This window comes from Triticum urartu, chromosome 5A (genome assembly GCF_056163025.1).
Source record: "Triticum urartu cultivar PI428250 chromosome 5A, HENAU_Tu73, whole genome shotgun sequence".
Taxonomy (NCBI): domain Eukaryota; kingdom Viridiplantae; phylum Streptophyta; class Magnoliopsida; order Poales; family Poaceae; genus Triticum; species Triticum urartu.
This window is the reverse complement of record NC_141877.1, coordinates 434,192,803-434,214,913: the sequence shown is the minus strand read 5'-3', so window position 1 is coordinate 434,214,913 and position 22,111 is coordinate 434,192,803. Positions and strand designations below refer to the sequence as shown.

The following is a 22,111-nucleotide window of genomic DNA, read 5'->3' as shown; positions in this document are numbered from 1 at the left end:
GAGTTGCTCTAAAGAGGCCTCCGGTTTACCCCTTGAGTTCGCTTTGCTAAAAGCATCGTGTTATATCACTTGGAGGATTGGTCGTGTCCGAACCAATACCATGCCTCTTGATAGGCGAAAGCCACCAGATCACTTGGGGACTTGGTCATGTCTGAACCAGTCATGCCTCTTGATCGGCCTAAGGCCACAGAATCACTTGGGGGCTTGGTCAAACCCGAACCATGACCACGCCATTTGGTCAGCATAAATGCCACAAGAATCACTTGGGGACCTGGCTAACTAGAACCATAGTTACACCTAACGGGAGATTGGTCGTGTTTGGCCATGGTTACGCCATTTGAACAGCTTAAATAAATTTTTTTTGGCAAACGTTTTTTTCGTTGCTTTTGCTTCATACTTTTCTTTGAAGGGGTTTTTTTGCTTTTTATTGTGTTCTTTAAACCAACAAAGTTTTTTAACCAATCAATTGACGGAACACAGTTCATGTCAATCCGGAGACTATTTGTCCGGTTTGATCCTTGTTGTTAACATCCTCTTATGGAGTAACACGGTGTTCATTATAACCCGGCACGGTTTACATGGTAACCAGTGTCATATACATATACAGGAGTTGTGGTTTCCTCCAACAGTGTGGGTTTGCAAAAGCTCCGCTTCAAGGTTGGCCAAGCCAACTTCACACTCAATGGTGGCAGGTATTATGTATCTCAAATTTTTTGATCATATACTTAAAATTTTGCTTTGGATGTTTTGACTTTATATATACAAACATCATATTCCGCCTGACGGTACAACCGCGGTGGCACTTAACGAATTTCTTATTTCGGAAAGTATTTTGGAAAGTTCATTACCACAGGAAGAACAAGTTATGCGCGAAGGCATATCAACATCAAAGGTATCAGCTAGCCTATTACAAGGCAACATGGTGCCCATAATAACATAATTGTTTTGCACAAAGGAGAGACAGTTTTAAAACCGGCTTCCGGTTTAAGCTTGGCCACCAGCCTGGCCTGATGGTTGTGGGTCATCCTGCGCCGCTTCAGCTTCCGTTTCTCTACCCAGTGGCTGAAAATCCATAGTTGTCCAGTCGATTCCCAAAAATGCTTGAAAAACAGCTTCGTCATGGATTAGCGAAGACGGGTCAATATCGGGAGCGTAAGTATGCTTACGGATTGGAGGGATCAGGTTTTCCGATTCATGGATTGGTGCAGCTATTCGCTTGTTCTGGCTGTCATATTGGGCTTGATAATAAGACAAATCTGCTTCCTCAGCCAGTTGACAAGCTAACGGACATACCTCCCGGTTTATGGCTCGCAGATCCGCTTCACAAAATTCTGACCCGTCTTCCTTCAAACTGGGATAACCTTGAGCCGCTTCAATAGGATCAAAATTCGGCACCCAGGCTTTTGCCCAGATTAAAGCATTGATTGCACCGGTTCGAGCAGCAGATTTCTTCAGCTCTTCAACCCGGGCAGGAAGCACTGACAGTTTCATCAAAGTATCTTGAATCAAAGTGGGCGCCGGTTTGTTATGAGACGCGGTACAGATGATCCGCTGTGCACCAGTATACAATTGTTCAACCAAGGTATAGGCGGCTTTCAATTTCTTCCCCACATCTGACCCCAAGTGACCAATGCGTGTCCCTGAAATACCATAAAAGGTTAATAAACCGGCGACTCTGTAAGAAGGCAGAACCAATTCAGAAGGCAAGCTGGCTTACCAAAGATAGCAGTGGTCATGGCATGAACGTGTCGCTTTATGCTGGTCAGTTCATCCGTCACTGGTTTCAGTGCGGCCTCGACATCCTCTGCTCGTTTGATCAAAGCGGACTTTTCAGTGGCACAATCCGCCCGTTTCTTCTTGAAGTTCTCCTTAAGTTGTTCCATGGCGCTTAAGGCACTGGCCAATTCCTCTTTTGCCTTGGAGGTTTCAGCCTGTTGGGTTTTCAGGTTTTCTCGCAGATCGATGACTTGGCTTTCTTTCACCTTCAGCTCCGCCTGCAGGCATACAGATATATGTTTCAACAAATTGGTAGAAGGATTCAAGTACCAACCACATAACAAGTTATGCGCTTAGCACTTGGGGGCTAATGCATATTCGATCTTCATCTTTCAATTGTTTACAAAGTCCCAAGCTCAATACAAGTATTCAACTTGGCACCTGGGGGCTAATGCATATTCGATCTTCATCTTTCAATTGTTTACAAAGTCCCAAGCTCAATACAAGTATTCAACTTGGCACTTGGGGGCTAATGGCTATTTGATCATATGTATTCTGATGCGGCAGTTTCAATTATTTAAAGTACCGGTTTAACTACGCTAAGTTGAACCGGCCCTTGGGGACTACATCATCAAATTTCAAAGCATCAAGATTCATATTATTAAGTCCCGGTTTGATGGAATATTTCAAATCTGCCCTTAGGGGCTAGGAGAGTCAGCAAGAATGAAAGCATACAAGCAGGAAGGAGCATATGTAAGTTACCTCATATTTATCCTTCATCATGTTAACCAGACCGGCTTCATAGTCACGGCTGGTATACAGCCAGTTCAGATAGCCGAAATGGATATCTTGGGCGTTCAGAGCAGCGTAAGCCGTCAGATCAGCATTCCACTTGCCTTTGCCAAAAGCAGCTAATTCTTCCTTGGCAGAATGTTTGGATAAAGCGACATTATTGCTTGGCTCAGTATGGCCAGTGCCAGTAATGACAACTTCATCATCATTGGTACAGCCAGTTTGCACTGGAGCTGTTGGCTTGTCAGTAGGTTTTGCGGGACCGGTGGAGCTTTCAACCCGGAGGGAACCTGTGGGCTGATGGATAGGACCTGAGGTATCAGTAGGTATTTCCTCAGCAGTAAGATCATCATCTGGCTGCGGTGGATCATTGGGAATATCCTCAGGAATAGCCGCTTCATGATTGGGTGTGGTGCCTGGTTCAAGAATGACATCTTCTTCGGCCGCTTTATCCAGGCGGGCCTTCTTTCTCGGCCTAGGTTTGGCCCTGACAAGAATAACAAAATTAAATACAACATATATTCTAAGGCAATATACTACAAACATCACAATAAATATAGCTTACCCAAGCACCGTTTTGAGCGGTGGGAGCTGAGTAGCCGACAACTCGCCAGAAGATGAGTGGGAAATAACCTGATAATCGGAGTCAGACGGATTAAGAGGTTGATGAAAGCAGCCCGCTTTAGGACAAGCACTGACAAGCCAATTAGAGACCTCGGAATGACGTTTCTGAACCGGACTGTTCGGTAAACCGGCGGAGGTAACTACCTGGCCGCTATGCCGGGTGGTGCGGCGAGCTTCGTGTTGTTGAGTCTTCATAAGAAGTTTAGGATCCAAATAAGCAAGAGGATGAGAAAATTTAACTTTCCGGTTTGCCTGACGGATTTTTTGTGAAGGCAAAGTTTCTGTATCGGAAGAGAGAATAATTACCTCTGCAACATCCGCATGGCTGGCTTCGGCATCATCCTGACAAATATCATCATCAATAAGATGCATGAAAAATAAACCAAGTGAGTCAAGCTGTACTTCAAAGTCCGGATTATCCACCTCGTCATCAGGGGCTGGATTAGAAGATGCAGTGGTTCTTTTCCGGTGGGCAGTATTCTTCACAGTTTTAGTTTTTTGCCGGGTTGCTCTTTCCGGTTTATCTATTTTGTCTGGTTTCTCCTGCTGCAGCTTTTTGCTCCAAATCGGATCATCGCCCTGGTTCTGCAGACACTGATATTAAAAACAATGACCAGACATATCAATAACAGATTCAGCAAAGAGAAAAATCAAAGTCTTACAGCTGGCGGTTTTTTGGTGGCACAGAAGGGAAGCAGGCCGGTTCTAGCGCAGATGTGCTCCGGTTCATTCAGTATCTTACGCACAGCCTCTGTGATTTCTTCACCGGAGAGCTGGAGTCTTGAATGTCGCAGTGGGTCATCCACACTATCAGTATATTCGCACATCAAACCGGAGCACTGACTAAGGGGCAGTATGCTCCATGATATCCAACAGCGAGCAAGGTCAACCCCTGTTAAACCGTTGGCCATAAAGGCCCTGAGCTTTGACAGCTGAGGAGCATATTTGCTTCTCTCCTAGGCAGTCAATCGTTGAGGAAAAGGATGGGTATTGCTGAGCCGCTCTGGACGAAAGCCAGGCAAGGGATTCTCACCAGCAGGGGAGGTGTCTTTGCAGTAGAACCATGTCTGATTCCACTCCTTGGGGTGACTGTGCAGCTTGGCGTGAGAGTATGTGACCTCTTTCCTTTTTTGAATCGCCATGCCACCCAACTCCGTATTAGAGCCATCAGTAAACTCAGTACGGCGGTTTAGATGGAAAAGATCTCTGAATAATTCCACTGTGGGCTCCTCTTGAAAGAACACCTCACAGAGCACTTGGAAGTGGCACATATTTGTAACAGAGTTGGGGCCAGTGTCTTGCGGATGGAGTTGGAAATCAGCTAGAACATCCCGGTAGAATTTAGAACCGGGCGGTTTAAAACCCCGGGCTAAGTGGTCTACGAAAACAACAACCTCTCCTTCTCGAGGTGTGCGGGGGCATTCTTTGCCAGGAGCCCTCCAATGGACGGTGTCTTTGCTGCCCAAGGCGCCAATCAGGACTAAATCGTCCAGTTGATCCTCTGTGACGCGAGAAGGGACCCAATTGCACTCATACACTTGCTTGGCCATGATGAAATCTACAAAGTACATTGATATGTGCAATGTTAAACCGGAAGCAGATCTATCTAAACCGGAGTTTATGAAGCAAAAGCATCCCGGCGGTTCAACAAGGGGACTAATGATATATGATAGATTGCTTTTTCAAAGGTGAACCGCCTATGTGGTAAAGAGGATACAAATCTAAGGCAAGAATGACTAAGGAAGGTAAAAACAGATTTCATAAGGTCGCAGTGAAGTTTTGGATCTACCACAAGACAGGAAAATAAAAGGATTTAGACCTAAAAGGTTGATCTCAAAGCAATTCACAAGGGACCAGATCAGTGTTTTATGCGCATAAAGGTTTGCTTTGGTAATAGAAGATAAGCCATTTCGGAGAATACATCAGGTTTGAAGTTTTATTCATGGGCTAAAGAAGAAACAAAGGAAGAACAGCGCCAGAGTCTCGATGAACTTCGACGAACGAGGAAACCCTAGAACAGATCTGCGGGGGAAAGGAAAGAAGATTTACCGGAGCTAAGGAAGAAGCGGAAGGTCGCCGCGATGCTCTGGTGTGCTCAGGTTGATGCAGCGGCCAAGGTTGATGCAGAGGTCGACGGTGGCGACGGAGCTCCGAAGCTGGGCGACGCGAGGAAGATGAAGTAGAAGGGGTCGGAGGGAAAGATAAAGGAAATGACCCTTCGGTCCTATTTATAAAGAAAGGGATATGTCAGGCGCGAGAATCAAGGAGCCGCGAGTTTGGAAACAAAGCTGCGGCCTTAATTGTCGCAGGCTTGTTAACAGGATAAGGTTCTTTATAACAAGTGACGTCACACCGGTCTACCGCGAGCAGAGAAGATGACATCACGGCGGTTCAACAAAATACAAGAAGATGTTGAATATGAAGATTTTTGCTAAGGATTGACATGAACCTGGTCAAATCAATTCGGGGCCTAATGTTGGGGATATTACTACTGGGCGTAAACCGGCCAGGACAAGCCAGGTTAACTTCATCAGTAGTTGAGTATGATAAAAGCCCATGAGGGCAGATGAGGGCTAAAGGCCCATAATCGGTTTAAGGCCTATAGCTATAAACCGGCATCGATATGTAACTTGTGTTATAAGTTAGGAATAGTGGAGACCGAACCGGACGCATCTATGAGCCGGTATCAGGACTCTGTAAACCGACGGGCGTCCCCATGTATATAAGGGGATGACCCGGCGGCGGTTCAAGGAGGGACAACAACTCGAGACATAGGCGAAGCTTATTTGCTCCCTAATCGTCGAAACACCCATCAATTCCATCACAACTAGACGTAGTCTTTTACCTTCATTGAAGGGGCCGAACTAGTATAAACTCTCTTGCGTCCTTGTGTTCGCTTTAACCCCTTCAAGCTAACCTGTAGCGATGGCTCCACGACTAAGTCCTTTCTCTAGGACATCTGCCGTGACAAAACCACGACAGTTTCCCCATGAATAACTTACTGTCTATTCAACAACAGTCGTGGCAGTACGGCGAACACGAGACGTGAAAAAGAATAAATCTACACGTGCTTAGACCACCTAGTATGACTACTAGGACTAGAGCAAGCCAAAAAGCGCACCGCCGTCACCCCCTCCTTGTTGGCGACGGGAAAATCTTTGTTTTTCACAGTCGAGAAGTCATTGTGCTAAGACCCCACATGCCAAGGCGTTAAATAGAATGTAGATGCTAGTTTACGGAAGGAAGTATCGATAATACATTTGTATCTCCATACTTATATTTCTTCTCTTATAAAAAACCGAGTTGGTGATGATAGTACATGTGCCATCTTGCAATATAGACCGTCCGATCTATATCTGACGGATGGAAATTAAACTAAAAGATACCCGCACCCCTCTCCACATTTGCAGACAAGGCCTTCCCTCATCCATCCTTATCTCCAACAAACCTCATTGTCGAGAAATTAAGAAAGGAAGCCTCTGGAACAAACTGGTCTGGTGGCCGCTGCCGGCGTCGTCAATCCCCATGCCTCCGCTCAGTCCGACCACCAACCACCACCACACCCCACTCCTCTTCACCTTATCTCATATTTCTCGAGATATCATTAGTTTTTACACATGGGATTACTCCCGCAAGGGTCAATCACAACAAGTGTTTTATAAAAAAATGCATCTTGATGTTCCGTGCAATGCACGGATCTTGCTAGTACTCCTACACAAGACTAAGTTGGTGATGCTGGTGTGTCTGCCATCCATCATTTCTGACCATTAGATCTACATCTAACTATTGTGAGGTAAGTTGTTGCCTTTTCTCACCAACATCCCACTTGTCCACCAATTTGTAGAAAAACCCATAATTAGTATCTTAAAACCAACCACATCCCTCCCTGACCTCACCAAAGCAGCCCAAGGAATATATTCTAATTGAAACATAATATATCTCTAGTGACATATGTATATCAAAATTAGAGTGTTTTGTACCAAGTTTGTGAATAAGTATTATTCTAATTATGATTCGTTGCAACGGACATGAACATTGCTAGTATTTCCAACCATGCATTTTTTCCTAGTATTCCATAGTTTCGAGTTTTCCATCAAGATATTAGTCACTCATGGTTGATATTTACTTTCAATCATGTACACATATGCACTATGTAACTAGCCTTGCTTATTGTCTTCCAAAGCTTAACTTTCACTCCTACTTACAATATGTAGAGTATTTAACGAAAAACTACCACTTTCAACCAGCCCTAGGAAGAATCTATTGTACAAAAAATAGCAAAAACATACCCAAAATTTCTTAATCCACACGAAAAACTACCTAGTACTCCTACTGATTAGGTTCGTTTAAACCCATTTATGACAGGGTTGGCCCACACGTTCGTGCTAACGAGGCAGCCTAAACCAACACATTTTGTTTGACCGTGGACACGAGGGACCCACATATGACCTTCTATCCTGTTATTCCCCCTCAAATCATTATTTTTCCTGAACATTACTTCAAACAGTACTGATGCGTGTTCGTCGGTGGCGCCGGTGATGAGCGAATTGGCCGCCGCTCCGCCGGACGGGACGGATGCCGCGCTGGCCTCCGCACGGGTTGGCGGGCTGGGCCGAGCGTGACTCACGAGCGAGCATGCCGCCGTGCTGGCCTTCGCTCGAGCCAGATGGCTGGCCTTAGAGCGGCACGCGCGAGCAAGCCGCCGCACTGCCATGCCAATCTAGCTAGCAAACCTTGCAGACAAGCAGCTCGACGGAGCTATCTTGGCTAGCTAGCGGCCGCGAGCGCCGGACGGGGCTGGCATCCGGGCTACCGCAACATGGGCTCCGCACCGCCGGTGGTTTTGACCTCGCCTTCTGCCGGCCGCGGTAGCTGCGTCCCATGGCCGAGGATGACTAGGTGGACGGGCCGGAGGTAGGAGGTCACTCGAGGATTTTTGTTGGTAAGAGCATGTACAATGGTTGATAAGGTAGTCTTATCTTAAGTCTGCCACGTATGCAAGTGGTAGTAGTTTTTTGGCAATTTAGTGGTTTCTTGGATTATTAGAGCAAGTACAATAGAGTTGAGTCAGCGGGCTATAAGAAATAAACTAGTATATTTCTGCTTAGTTGGAGGAAAGAGAAGAGGAGAGAGAAGGTAAGCGGGCTCTTCGTGAAGAGCCAGCTCTAGCACGTGCTCCTAGGCACTTTGTGAGAATGAGAAGTATGCCACATAAGAAAAAAGTAGTACACTCTTTTGATCTATTATTGTACATGTTGGCTATAAGATGGGCTGTAGATGACATGGCACTGGCTTATAGCCAGCAGCTGGCTATACTATTAACCATGCTCTTAGGGGTTTCTTGTAAGGAACAATGTACGTACTACTAGCGACAAAAGGCGATTCTAGGTTGTGTTGTACTCCAACAAGTACTACTAGTGGTCGCTGGAGTGTATACCTCGTTTTGTGGGTTCGAACCCGGCCGAACGCACGGCGTCCTTTTTTTTTAAAATAGTACTACTACACTTCGCTGCGCGCCAATATTTTACACGGGTAGTTTGAGTTTTGAAGTCAAACGGATGTGCGGCCCCACAATCTGGGTGCACTGGACAGCCTAGCCACGTGAACGGGTTTTCCTTCCTAGCATCCTGTGGCTCACGTGCTCTCCCTAGCCGCACCTCACTTGTAGCTTCCTCATCAGCTAGTAGCATATTTAAACTAGCGCCTCCCAATTAGGCCCGAGGAGCCGGAAAAGCCTGACGGGGCATTGGGAACTGTGCAAGATGGCTCTGTACGTGAAGTGCTCTACTACTACTCTGTAGCTTATGGCGTTGCACGCACGGACTTCACTCCATTATCGGCTCTACTATAAAAGAAATTCCTCTTGACGTGTTTTTTTTGAAACAGAGGCAAAAGCTTTGCTTCATCTCATTCATAAAGAAGGAACTACTAACAAAGTTTGACGAGATCCATTACACATCCACAAATGGAAGCAAAAATCCTAGTCTCGCTGTATCAAATAACTCAAATGTTCTGCCCTCGCAATAACCGTCGCTGATAAACAGGCTGCTAGTGTGTGCGTGAGAGGAGCGGCTGAGTAGGCCAGCTACGTGAGAGGAGCGGCTGAATAGAGCACTGAGAGTACCCACTAGGCCACTACGCAGGTGTACTTCCCCAGCATTGATAGTACAACGATGGTTCTAGATAACAGTAGTACCCTCCACTTCCAACTGTAGCTCCTTGGCCCTGAGATTCAAGAGTTCAAAACTGGTGCACTATACTAGACTAGACTAGAAGTACAGTACATCGCACTACTAGTTGAGAAAAGTAGTACTAGTACTGCTACAGTACGAGTACGTACTCCTCCGTCACATAATGTAAGACATTTTTTGACACTAGTTGGCGTGTACAAAAAATGGCAAAAACATACCAAAAATTTCGTAATCCACGCCAAAAACTACTACCTAGTGCCAAAAATGTCTTACTAGTGCTATTATTTACAGTATAATGCAATCCCATAACATTCCATAATGCTAGTACTAGTAGTAAATAATAGCCTCACCCCTTCACTGAGGAACGATCTACGGTTGGAAGGGACGAGGCCCTGCGGTTACTACACTCTTATCTCCTCCTTGCCAGTTCCCCTCCCCCGAAGAGAAGGCAGTTCGTCGGTGCACCCATGGATTCGCCAGGCGGTTCTCCTCCTCGTCGGGGCTGGGAGACCTTGGACGACGATACTCTGGGAGAAATCGCAAGCCGCTCCGACATCCTCACCGCCGCAAGACTCGGTGCTTCCTGCACCAACTTTTTCAAGATGCTGCTTAAACAGGCTTGGGAAAAGGCCATGCTTGTTGGTCTTCCATGCGTCCTCGAGGAGAAGGTTCTTCTATGGGACAATCCTTCGAACAGTCCACCGCTCCCTGGCCATGGTTGCACGTTGACTCCGCTAGATTTGCCGACGTTGAGAGGTAGTCGGATTTTGTCCGATGAGCAGGTCAGTAATGGAGTTTGATCATGTAGTACTTAGTTATTCCATTTCCATCTCGTAATTTCTCCGCTGCCCACCGTCTTATATATAGGTCTGGGTCGGTGCCAACGAAGATTGGCTTGCATACCTCTGGCCGGATACCACCATCATTTTGCACAACATCCACAACAGTGCGACTGTTCCGGTAGACCCCTTCTCCACCATTGGGATCGGCCTTCCGGACTGGCTGGGCTTGAATACGTATGATGATGCCTACATGAGATTGAAGAAGATAGCAATTGCGGACCCGCCGACAAAGTGACGCGGCTACGACGATTACTATCTCATCACGTTGTTCGACATAAGGATTACCATCAATGCAAGAGGCAGTAACGGCACATGTTGGCGGCGGCAGATTTGTACCCCTACACGTTCGAAGACGCTGTGCGCCATCTAGGCCGCATCATCATAGTGACAAGCCAGGTGACTTGTTTTATCTGGTTGCCATCCTACGGTACGGGAGATTACAAACAGAATGCACAAACCATCATTTGCATCCCTAACGGTACTCCATTATTTTGCAAGGACCAGTCATCCCTCGATCAAAATAAGATCGCCGATCTTGGATGTGCATTTGCATCCATGATTCAGTCTAACTTGGAACCTTGTAGCTGACTTTGGCATATTGGGATCAACTATCTTAGCAGTCCTTACCCATGGTACCACTGATGTGCAACATGGTCACACAATGTACCACGATCGGACCGTCACCGTCTACCCAGGTATTCCATTTTTTAACCCTCTTGCCTTCTCTTTCATTGATGTACTAGTGGTATACTTTGTAGTACTAGTAGGAGTACTTTTTACCTTGGAGGATGCGTATAGCTAGCTAGGCCCTTGAAGACTTGAACCCACTAGCTGCCACCATTTTTGTTTTTCCATGTCTTACTATCTCATCCATGTAGCCAAGAGTGGCTATATATAATAAGCCGGTTATTTTACTTCCTCTATACCAGAGTAGTACTATTTGCTGCATAGCATTACTGACCGCCATATTTGAGCACAACATTATTATGCATGGACCTTGACTATGTACGTCACCATGTTTCCAGATCTGGGATGCCGTGTGTACCAGATGAACGGCGCCGAGTTCGGCCCCCGTGATGCTACGTGGGTGCCGAGGAATACTCTTGGAGAGTACTCGTTTTTCATCGAGGACAGCTACCCCATTGTGAAGCGGATGCCATGTTCCGTGCACGATGCAGAAGGCCTGCCGTTCATGAAGCATGGTTGTGTCTTGAGTGCGTACCGCCGGATGAACGACATGCTGGGACACGCTATCCCTGATTTATGCCGCTTCAGCTTGGATGAGTCTCCATCGTGTGGAACCGGACTAGAAAGCTGCGACAATGATTCCCGTTGCCCACCGCTATAGATCGTGTCATCCATGAAGAACACCTGGGACTGGAACCTGGAGGAGGACATGTAGCCCATCTATAACGTGTAAGTGGAGTACGGTAATTGTGAATGGTAGCGCTGTGAATATATGTAGACTAGTCGTGCACAAATTTATCACATGAATTGGAGATGAACTTGTGTGGCATACTGGCATTTGTCCTTTAGAATTTATTACTAGTAAATGTGTTATGTGTACGTGCAACTTGTGTGGTTGTTGCACGGGCTCCAACATGCTCTTTGAGAAAAAAAGGTGGCACAACTTTGGATATACATGACGTGGCGGCATCATACAGTAGCATCGTTCGCTATAGTTGTAGTACACTCCTACTAGGACGACAACTCCTATAAAACCTTACGCTTGGCTCTTTGCGTCTTCGGGAGATTCAATAGTTCGTACTCGTGTGAACCTTGCACTTGGCTCTTCGCCTCTTCGGAAGGTCCAACAATGATGATACTACAGTACAAGATGCTTCTGGCAATCTGACACCGATTGAACTGCTGCACGTCCACCACGAGGGCGAGGGTGATGGAGAGGGAGAGGGAGAGGGAGAGGGCGCTGTAGTCAAAACCCTCTCCTCGTCCTGTGAACCACCGCGCGCGTGGGCGAGGGAGAGGCGTAGTAAGCAAGCTTCTCCTCGTCCGACGGGACACATCAAAGCAGTACTAGTACTAGTAGTAGTAGTCCATACTGCATCCTTTCCGATTAATATGGCTTAATTTGAAACGAGAAAAATACACTGGCGGTCAACATATGTAACAACACGCTCTTTACGGTCACTATATATAGTTTTGCGGCAATTATACGATCACTAGCTCATCGTAGAGCACCGTATTGCACCCTACTGACCGGCCACATAGTCGACATGGGACTTTGTTGACTGGTTAAATTGTCACCTTGTTTCTCGGTCCCACCTGTCAGTTGGCAGAGCAAATAAATCAGTTAAACAAAACTTTACGTAGGCGCGACACGAGTCCAACCCTTGCGCGCGAACTGCCCTGGCTGTGTATGTGAGTACGTGCATGCACGTGTCCTCCCCCGGTCTTCCAACAAAGAGTGTACATTGGCTATAAAACAAAGAGTGTAGTACATGATGTACTTCTACACTTCCAATGCATTTAGCCTTTAATCTAAATCGATATTTATTGACTAATGCACCAACTTGTGCTGTAGGTATAGGCTACATGTCTATCCGTAATTACAGCATGCAAAGGCCTTCATTTAATCTTCTTAACTCAATGGTCGCATGCACACATAAGTCTGCTACTTTTGGGCGTTAATTATGCCCTGGTCAATGTGTAAATCTCTAAATGTACAGTCTTTCATGGACGTAGGGAGTAGGTTGAGCACTTGAGCATGAGCGTGTGTGTTGCGTCGTGTGCTGTGTGCCGCATGGGTGCGTGAGTGTTGCATGCGTCCATGTGTATGTGTGAGTGTTGCATGTTGCATGCATGCATGCATGCATGGGGCTTACTCCCTCCCATTGACATGTTCATATTTCAAGCTTCCTCTGTTCCCTCCATATGGTGATACTCCCTCTGTTCCGAAATGGTATAGAGTAAAAGCCTCCCTCTGTTCCAAAATACGGAGTATTGTCTTTCTACAGATTTCAACAAGTGACTAGGTATGGAGCAAAATGAGTGAAGTGAGCGTAGAGGCATAGGGATACTGTAGAAAGGAAGTCCTCGCGATCCATTATTCCCCATCTCGGTCAGAGAGAACTATTCAACTAGTCTTCGCAGTGAAGTGACAATACACGCTGCAGCAGATGGGACACGTAATTAATAAGCTGAACCAACGTGTTGGTGTTACTAAATCAGGCTTACCCAGTACTAACATCTCTTCTTCTTCCTCCTCTCTTCTTCTTCCTCCTCTCTTCCCCATCGTCGGCCGCACACCATTTACCCCCGCTCACTGCTCGCCCGCTCGTGCCATCTTCCTTGGTAGCTCGCGCGTACCATATCCCCCCGCTCACTGCTCGGCCACACAAGGAGAAGCTTCTTCGCTCGCCCGCCCAAATCCACTTCCCCGCTGGCTCGCAGGCACCAAAAACCCCAATGGCAGAATCGACTGACACGCAGAGCCGCGATTGGAATTCCCTCCCCGATGTTCTCTTGGAGCAGATCTGTAGTCGTATGGATCTACTCAGCGCCATCCGTCTGGCTGCATGCTCGATGTCTTTGTACCGTCTACTCGTCTGCAACCGGCCGGCTCTTTTCAAGACACCCTGCTTGCTGATGCCCCTCTACATGCTATCACTACCCGTCCACCTATCCTTCATGCACGTCCACTACTGGGCGGGCATGAAGGCCAACTGGATCATCCTCATCCACCACACCGGTAGTCCGTGGCGTCTCGTGGATATCTACACCCAGCGAGAGATCACCCTTCCATCGTTGGATACCGCCGCCATCGAGCCTCGTGGCCCGCCGGACACTCCTGCCTACTACACACGAGACACGTCAAGCTTTAGGCTCGACCTCTGTTTGCAGAAAGTTGTAATCTGCGAAGTGCCCACACCATCAGAAGACTACATGGATTACAAGCTCATTGCCTTGTTCAACATGGGATTAGTCTATCTGGAATCCGGTCGCCATAAATGGTTATAGCTCATCATCAATCCTGTTGAGGCAACATTTCTGTCTGAAGCTATAGTGCATGATGGCATCGTTTATGCGGTCTACGCACAGATTGGCTGCCTATACTGGTGGAATCTATCGTCGTGTAATTGTTCTATCTCATCTTATCTTTACCTTATGAATACGACTGCCTGTTCATTTGTTACAAATTTAGAATGCATAGCATGTCTATAACCACATCATTGCTATATGTTCCTCTCATTTCCTAGATTTTTATGACCACACATGTTATTGTTAGAGTTGATATGAGAACAATTGGCATCTAATGATTGTTAGAATACATATTATGAGCATAACATCATCATTGCTATATGTTACTCTCGTTTACAAGATTTTTACAACAACACATGTTATTGCTTAGAGTTGATATGAGAACAATAGTAGTAAGTGCTATGGTAGAATATGAGTAGGCATTGTCATAGCTGTTTTCCTCTCATTGTTACATGATGTTTGAACCATGACATATTGCTAGAATATGAAAGCCATTGGCTTAGTTTTTCAACTTGGGGTACGATTATGACCACGGCATTGCAATTCTCTGTCTATGATTTGTGTCACTGTTATAATAATCTTAATTCCACACATACTCTGAACATGATTGTTTATTTTTATCCTTTTGTTCTCCAATTTGAATTGTTGCAGTAGACGCAAATGCGCTGGCCTTCATGATTCCTCGACCTGGAATCATACCAGCCGATGGGTGGTGGTTTACCGCTCGTTCAGCTGACGGCGGTCATTTGATGCTCATTCGCACGTACCAAATTGACCAAACCATTACATCAAACCACATGCAGTACAATGCGTGGGGCGTTCGTGACATTCATGGCTATGGCTGCTTCGTGTTCGAGAAAGATCCCAGCTCCGTTGGGCCAGGCGTATTCAACTGGAGGCGGGTTTACAGCCTAGGCAACCACTCCTTGTTCCTCGGGCTCAATTATCCGATCATCCAACCAATCATCGATCATATCACCTGCAATGATTACTGTGCTACGCAACTTCCATTCACGAGGGGGGCTGTGTTTACACATCATACCATGGGTTTCATGAATCACCATATCCAGAGATTAGTCGACACAGCTTGTTGCCAGATAATCTTCAGTGTGTGAAAGGCATCAAGCTTCCGTGCGATGGATGGCTTTTGCAAACCCGACATGCGGCGATGTGGTTCATGCCAACAGCAAATATGCACAACTTGATTCATGCTGATATCTAGACTGAGCCATGTATTCTGCTGCTATAGCACGACCCTCTTTTGTTGGATATTATGTACTGTTGTTAGTTTGAAGCACTCCTCTGGTTTGAAGGATAGATACCTTCCTGGGATCAAGTGCATCCTAACTCACCTGCGTAGGATGTACTGATAATGTTGATGGAGATGCTGTGCAAAAGCCATATATATACCAGTTAGGCTTCAAGTGCGTACTTGTTAGTTAAACCTATGTATAAATTGTGACACTAAATACGACTAGTAAGTAGTACAGTAGCAGTACTAGTATACGTCGGTCAAATTATTCATCATGTCCACACATTGAATTGACGTGACAACACGCTGCGCATGAGGTGACACAAGAATCCCGACGGCATGTTCGGGTATTCTGGAGTTCAGATTTGGAGTACCACTTATCTGTCGAAATCTTTCATCATTCACTTAAAACAGTCGACTGATCATACATTGAGTACCATATAACTGGAATTACCGATGCAAGTCAAAGAAGGATTGGCCGGTGCTGCCGGCTGGCGTCAAGTTCGATCCCACGGATCAGGAGCTGGTTGAGCACCTTGAGGCCAAAGTGAGTGCTGATAGCTCTATTTTTATTTTTAGACGGAGACCTGGTGAAGCAATTACAATTTGACAGTTGATAAAAAGTGAAACAAGTGACTGCAACATGCCAAAGTTGTTATGAAAATGCCAACTAGGTACACTAAAACCTGTATTCCACAATACTTCAGGTATCACACTAATTGGCCTAAGGAAGCATTTCTTCCAGCGCAATTCTATGGCGTTCAAAAGGGGCACGTGGATGCGTCGCAAGATACAGTCAGAGTGCGGCATGCACGTGATGTGGCACAAGACCGGCAATACCTTGCCAGTGATGGTCAACGGCCGGCAGACGGGCAGCAAAAAAGGTTCTGGTGCTGCACACCAACAAGAACTTCGACCAGCAGAGGACCAACTGGGTGATGCACCAAAACGACCTCGGGACCTGGAGCAAGAGAAGGAGCGGGAGCTGGTCCTCTGCAAGATTTTCTACCAGACGAACACTAGGGCCAGGAGTAAAAAGATTATAAGTTAGTTTGGTATTGGTAGTTGTACTACCTTGTCGTCCGCAAGTTGGTATTGTTGTTAACGATATTTTGGTATGAACTTGCATTTGCTTCCAACCATCATGCCGAGTGTCGACGTGGATATAAAGCTGAATCATTTCTTTCGAAACGAATTTTTAGGCACCTGATTTTTATTTGATGGGTAGCACAAGCACCCGCCGTTCCAATTCCTAGTTCTCCAATTTTTTCGAAACAAGTGCATGCACTTATTATCATGACAAAAAAATATCCGTGTTGCATCCCAGTTATCAGTCTGTACTTGCAGAATTCTCTCGTTTATTGAGCACGTATATTGTTTTTCCAGGTCGAGCAAGTTTCAACTGGGCTGTAGACGGCCCAGGGTTGGTTTTGGTTTTAACAGGCCCAGCCCATGACGACAACGGGTCACAAAGATCCAACATGTATCTACTGGCCTCTGGCCCTCCAGCGTTAGTTATATTTTGTCTTACAACATCCGCATGCAGTTTTTTTACTGAATCAAACACACAACCCAGTTCTATTTTCCTCTTGAAATGCATGTCCTACATCTGTTTTCTAATTTCTACCTATAGTTTTACTAGTTCATATACACATATCATTATATTGAAAACACATAAAATTCCCTTTTCATATTTACATCCTTATTTTTGTGTTTTTTCCCACCTAGCGCTGATTTTTTTACCACTGGTTTTCCCTTAAACCAACTCAATTGTCCCACGTCTTATTTGCTTACAAAAACAAAACGATTTTTTTGGCAATCGCTCGAGTTCAGTTAGAGCCCAACGCCTCGCTCGGGTTCAGTTAGAGCCAACGCCTCGCACACACGTGCGTACGTTTTGAGAGAAACGCGCATGGCTCGGCCCCCGACCTCCCACCGTAACCGGGAACTCCCCGAAATTTTCCTCGCCCTCGCTTCTACCGCAGTTTTTTCCGTCATGGACGGCACAAAGAATGTCATGCAGCTGCGTCTCCAGCCTGCCTAGGACGAAAAGACCATTTTCTTTCATGATTTTTTGTCATAGAAGTAGGAGCCCACCACATCTATGATGATATCGGGTTTTTTCACAATTATCGTCATAGAAGTGTCATATGTATGACAGATTTTTTTTTTCGTTCGGCCCAAAATGTCACCGATGTGTCTTTTTTTGTAGTGAACCCGGATGGCAAATTCGAGTATCTTGACGGGTTTCTCCTCGTAAGTTAGGTCACTCTCCAACTGAATCGCTTCTAGGGGTAATGTATCTCGCAGAGGAATATCGGCCATCTCTGCATGGCACTTCTTCAACTGGGAAATGTGAAACACGTCATGCACTCCTGACAGACCTTCGGGTAACTCCAACTTGTAGGCCACTTCTCCCATACGTTACAAAACTCGATATGGTCCTACAAATCTTGGGGCTAACTTTCCTTTGACTCCAAATCGTTTAACACCTGGCAGTGTTGACACACGAAGATATGCTCTGTCTCCGATTTCATAGACTACCTCTTTGCATTTAGAGTTAGCATAACTCTTTTGCCTGGACTGAGCTACCTTCAGTCTATCACAAATCAACTTAACCTTCTCTTCAGATTCCTTGATTAAGTCTAGTCCAAACAACTGACGGTCTCCAACTTCATCCCACATCAACGGTGTCCTGCACCTTCTTCAATATAAAGCTTCAAAAGGGGCCATCTTCAAACTAGCCTCCTATCTGTTGTTATATGAGAACTCTGCGTAAGGCAAATTATCATCCCAACTAGATCCATAATCTAGCACACAAGCTCTCAACATGTCCTCCAGGATCTGATTGACTCTCTCGGTCTATCCATCTGTCTGTGGATGAAAGGTTGTACTGAACCCTAGCCTCGTACCCAAAGTCTGGTGCAACTGATTCTAAAACTTCGTGGTAAACTGTGTTCCTCTATCTGATAGGATGGTCCTTGGAACTCCATGCAGACATATGATCCTGGTCATATATATCTTGGCCAACTTCGCGCTTGTATATGTGGTTTTCACGGGGATAAAGTGAGCCACTTTGGTCAAGCGATCAACTATACTAACCAGATGGAATCATAACCCGATCTTGTCCTGGGTAATCCGGTGATAAAATCCATGCCAAGCTTATCCTACTTCCATTCGGGTATCGACATAGGCTGAAGTAATCTTGCTGGCTTCTGGTGTTCTGCCTTAACGCTCTGACATACATCACATACTGCTACATACTCGGTAATATCCTTCTTCATACCTATCCACCAGAAACATTCCTTCAAATCCAAATACATCTTGGTGTTTCCGGGGTGAATCGAGTATGGCGAGTCATGAGCTCCCTCTAATATTAGCTTCCTCATCTCCACATCATTGGGCACATAAATACGATCCTCAAACCATAAGGTTTCGTGTTCGTCCTCACGAAAACCTTTAGCTTTTACTTTACTCATCCTTTCCTTTATTTATGCAATCTCCTTATCAGTCTTATGGGCTTCTCGTATCTTTCCCAACAATGTAGACTGAACCTCCATTGCTGCAACAAAACCTCTTACAACTATCTCCAAACAGAGTTCCTTGAGATCATCAGCCAACTGTTGTGAAAATCCTCCGGTTACGAGAGTATTGACATAGCTCTTGTGGCTCAAAGCCTCTGCTACAACATTGGCCTTCCCCGGATGATAATGCAGCTTCATATCATAATCCTTTATGAGTTCCAACCATCTCCTTTGCCTGAGATTCAACTCCTTCTGCGTGAAGATATACTTCAAACTCTTGTGATCACTGTATACATCACAGCAATTTTGTAACGCCCACGATGCGGCTATATCTCCCACGTGTCGAGGCACGACTTAGAGGCATAACTGCATGGTGGTTTTGTCGCAAGAGGGGTAATCTTCACACAATCCCATGTACTGAATAAGAAAGGGACAAAGAGTTGGCTTACAATCGCCACTTCACACAAATAAGAAGTTAAACATACATCATCCAGAGTACAATCAAGGTCCGACTACGGAACCAAAATAAAAGAAGACAACCCCAAATGCTAGATCCCCGATCGTCCCAACTGGGCACCACTACTATTCAACCGGAAAAGACACAAAACAACGATCAAGATGTTCATCGAGCTCCCACTTGAGCTCGGTTGCGTCACCTGCACTGGTATCATCGGCACCTGCAACTGTTTGGAAGTATCCATGAGTCACGAGGACTCAGCAATCTCACACCCACGAGATCAAGACTACTTAAGCTTATTGGTAGGATAAGATAATGAGGTGGAGCTGTAGCAAGCGCTAAGCAAATATGGTGGCTAACATACGCAAATAAGAGCGAGAAGAGAAGCAACGCAATGGTCGTGAAGCTAGAAGTGATCCTGAAACTACTTACGCACAACCATAACACAAACCGTGTTCACTTCCCGGACTCCGCCGAGAAGAGACCATCACTGCTAAACACGCGGTTGATGTATTTTAATTAAGTCAAGTGTCATGTTCTCTACAACCGGACATTAACAAGATCCCAAGACGTGGGGCCGCCTTCCTCCAGCCGACTGCCCCTCAGGCCGGCTGTGCGAAGGTGGCCTAGGCCTAAAAATCTCCAAGAAGAAAGCCCCGAGAGGGCCGGCTCCACGAAGCCGCCCCCCTTAGCAGGCGGCCTAGATCGTGCCCTCAAAATCTGCACCCACATAATGGCGATGAGACGGGGCGTGGCTACAGCGAAACCTGCCACCCTCGAATCCCGGAGCACGCCTGGCCACAGTACACCGTACGGGTGCCATCACCCGTTTGGCGTGGCACTGTTGCCATATTGACCATGATGTCACCCACGGCGAGCCATCAGTACGACCTATGGGCGGCGGGTCCCATCCGTCATGGAGACACCCGAAGGCGGCCGGGCGACCCCCTAGTCAGCCTGGGGTACGACCGATTCCCAGTAGCCGGCCAGTCCACTCCCTCGAAGGAGGCGCCCCATCAAGGAGATAAGACGAGGTAAGGCTACAGTGATAAGCCGCCCGACGGCGGCACTGTAGCCATGCTTGCCAAGACGAGCCCTCGCCACTAAGGGCGGGGCCACAGTAACCAGCCCCCGACAGAGCCCCCGAGAGGTGGGGCCGGCCTGTCGACCAGAGGACCGGCAGCCGGCGGGGCCCACCAGTCGGCGGGCTCCACCAGTCGGCGAAGAAGCCGGTGGGCACAGACACAGACGGCTAGGGCCCACGCCCAGTCGGATTACCATTGTACCCCTGGGGGTAGGCCTATATAAAACCCCCAAGGCTCCCATGCAGGGAGAGAGCTCTTTGGATAGTTTTAGACACCACAAGGAGAAGAGGAGCGGGCTGGCCTAGCCCTCCTTCATCCTTTCAGCGAAGAGCTCAAGGAGCATCCTGTAGCTACCCGTCGAGATAGTGATCATGCGGAGACCCCGCAGAGCAGCATTAGGGGTGTTATCTACACGGAGAGCCCTGAAGCTGGGTAAGATTCGCCGGCGTGCATGTCTTCGCCTTATCCCGTTTCCAGGCACCGGCGATGTTTTATTGGCTCCCACAATGATAAGCCATCCATTGGCATATGTCGCACCAACCACCCGACATTTGGCGCCCACCGTGGGGCCAGCTGCACCGTCGTCCGGAGACCTACTCTGGACGGGAACCCTCTTCCTTCCCAACGTGCGTAGCCAGCCCGGCTCGCCCGATGGCGCTTGCCCCGACGCGCTGCAAGATGTCGCCGATGCTTGCGCGGCGAGCTGCCTTGCCGATCTTCTTGGCGAGGCTCGCATCTCCGACGATCCCGCATCCGACGCGGGCACAGACTGCCCCAAGAGCCATCTCGTCAGCCTCCTCGACCAACTCCACGTCTCCGGCGAGCTTGCCACGGACTTGGAGTCGGTTGGCTCCACCGACTCGATTCTTGTCGACTCTGACACGGCATCCCTTGACTCCTTCCCCACCAACGTGGTAATCATCAACGACCCTCTTCCTCAAGCCAACAGCAGCGGCAGTGCCATCACTGAGGTACTGTTCATCAGCCACGGCACCGCCTCAGGCGAAAACGCCCACGACGCCCTGCAGACAGCGCTGCACGACTTGTCCGCCCCCGTCCCGGCCGACGCGGACGCCAAGACATTGGAGGCGCGCCGCCTCACCCTCGTTGCGGAGGGTCAGAAGCTAGCCACCATGAGACGCCTCACCGAGGCTCACCAGCGCGAGGTCGACCGTGCCGCCTTCGGCACGCCGCCTCCCGACGGGCTCAGCCGCATCGGCATCGTCAAGAAACACGGTGCGGCTATCGTCGACATGCTGGGAGCAAACCAACCAGTCTATGCCACGCCCAGGCGGCCGCAGACGAGTTGAATGGGCTGGGTCCTGACGAGCTCCCCTACATGACCAGACGCATCCATCAACTTATCGACGCGGCCATAGAGCGGCATGAAGCCGGCGTCCGCGCCGAGAGTCCTCCCCCGCACCGAGAGCACGACGCGACGTCCCGAACGCCGACCGCGGGAAACACCCGCGCGATAAAAGAAAAGGAGTCGGCTGCCAGCCGCAGCCGGACTCGAATCTCCATCGAGCGTGACGCAGAGGGCCTCCCTCGAGCCGTGGAGTGGCGGGGAAACCCCCCTCCTCCTCCGCCTCGTGGAGAGAGATACCCTACCCCGCCACCTGTCACGCA

The 22,111-nt window shown here is 47.5% G+C and overlaps 1 protein-coding gene across 1 annotated transcript; it reads left to right on the top strand.

The window, feature by feature from the left end:
• The first annotated feature begins 20,313 nt into the window (after positions 1–20,313).
• LOC147971779 (uncharacterized) lies at positions 20,314–21,792 on the top strand. Its single transcript, XM_087524113.1, has 2 exons — positions 20,314–20,337; positions 20,920–21,792. The coding sequence occupies exons 1-2, from the start codon at positions 20,314–20,316 to the stop codon at positions 21,790–21,792; spliced, it is 897 nt and encodes a 298-aa protein (XP_087380239.1).
• Positions 21,793–22,111: the final 319 nt, after the last annotated feature.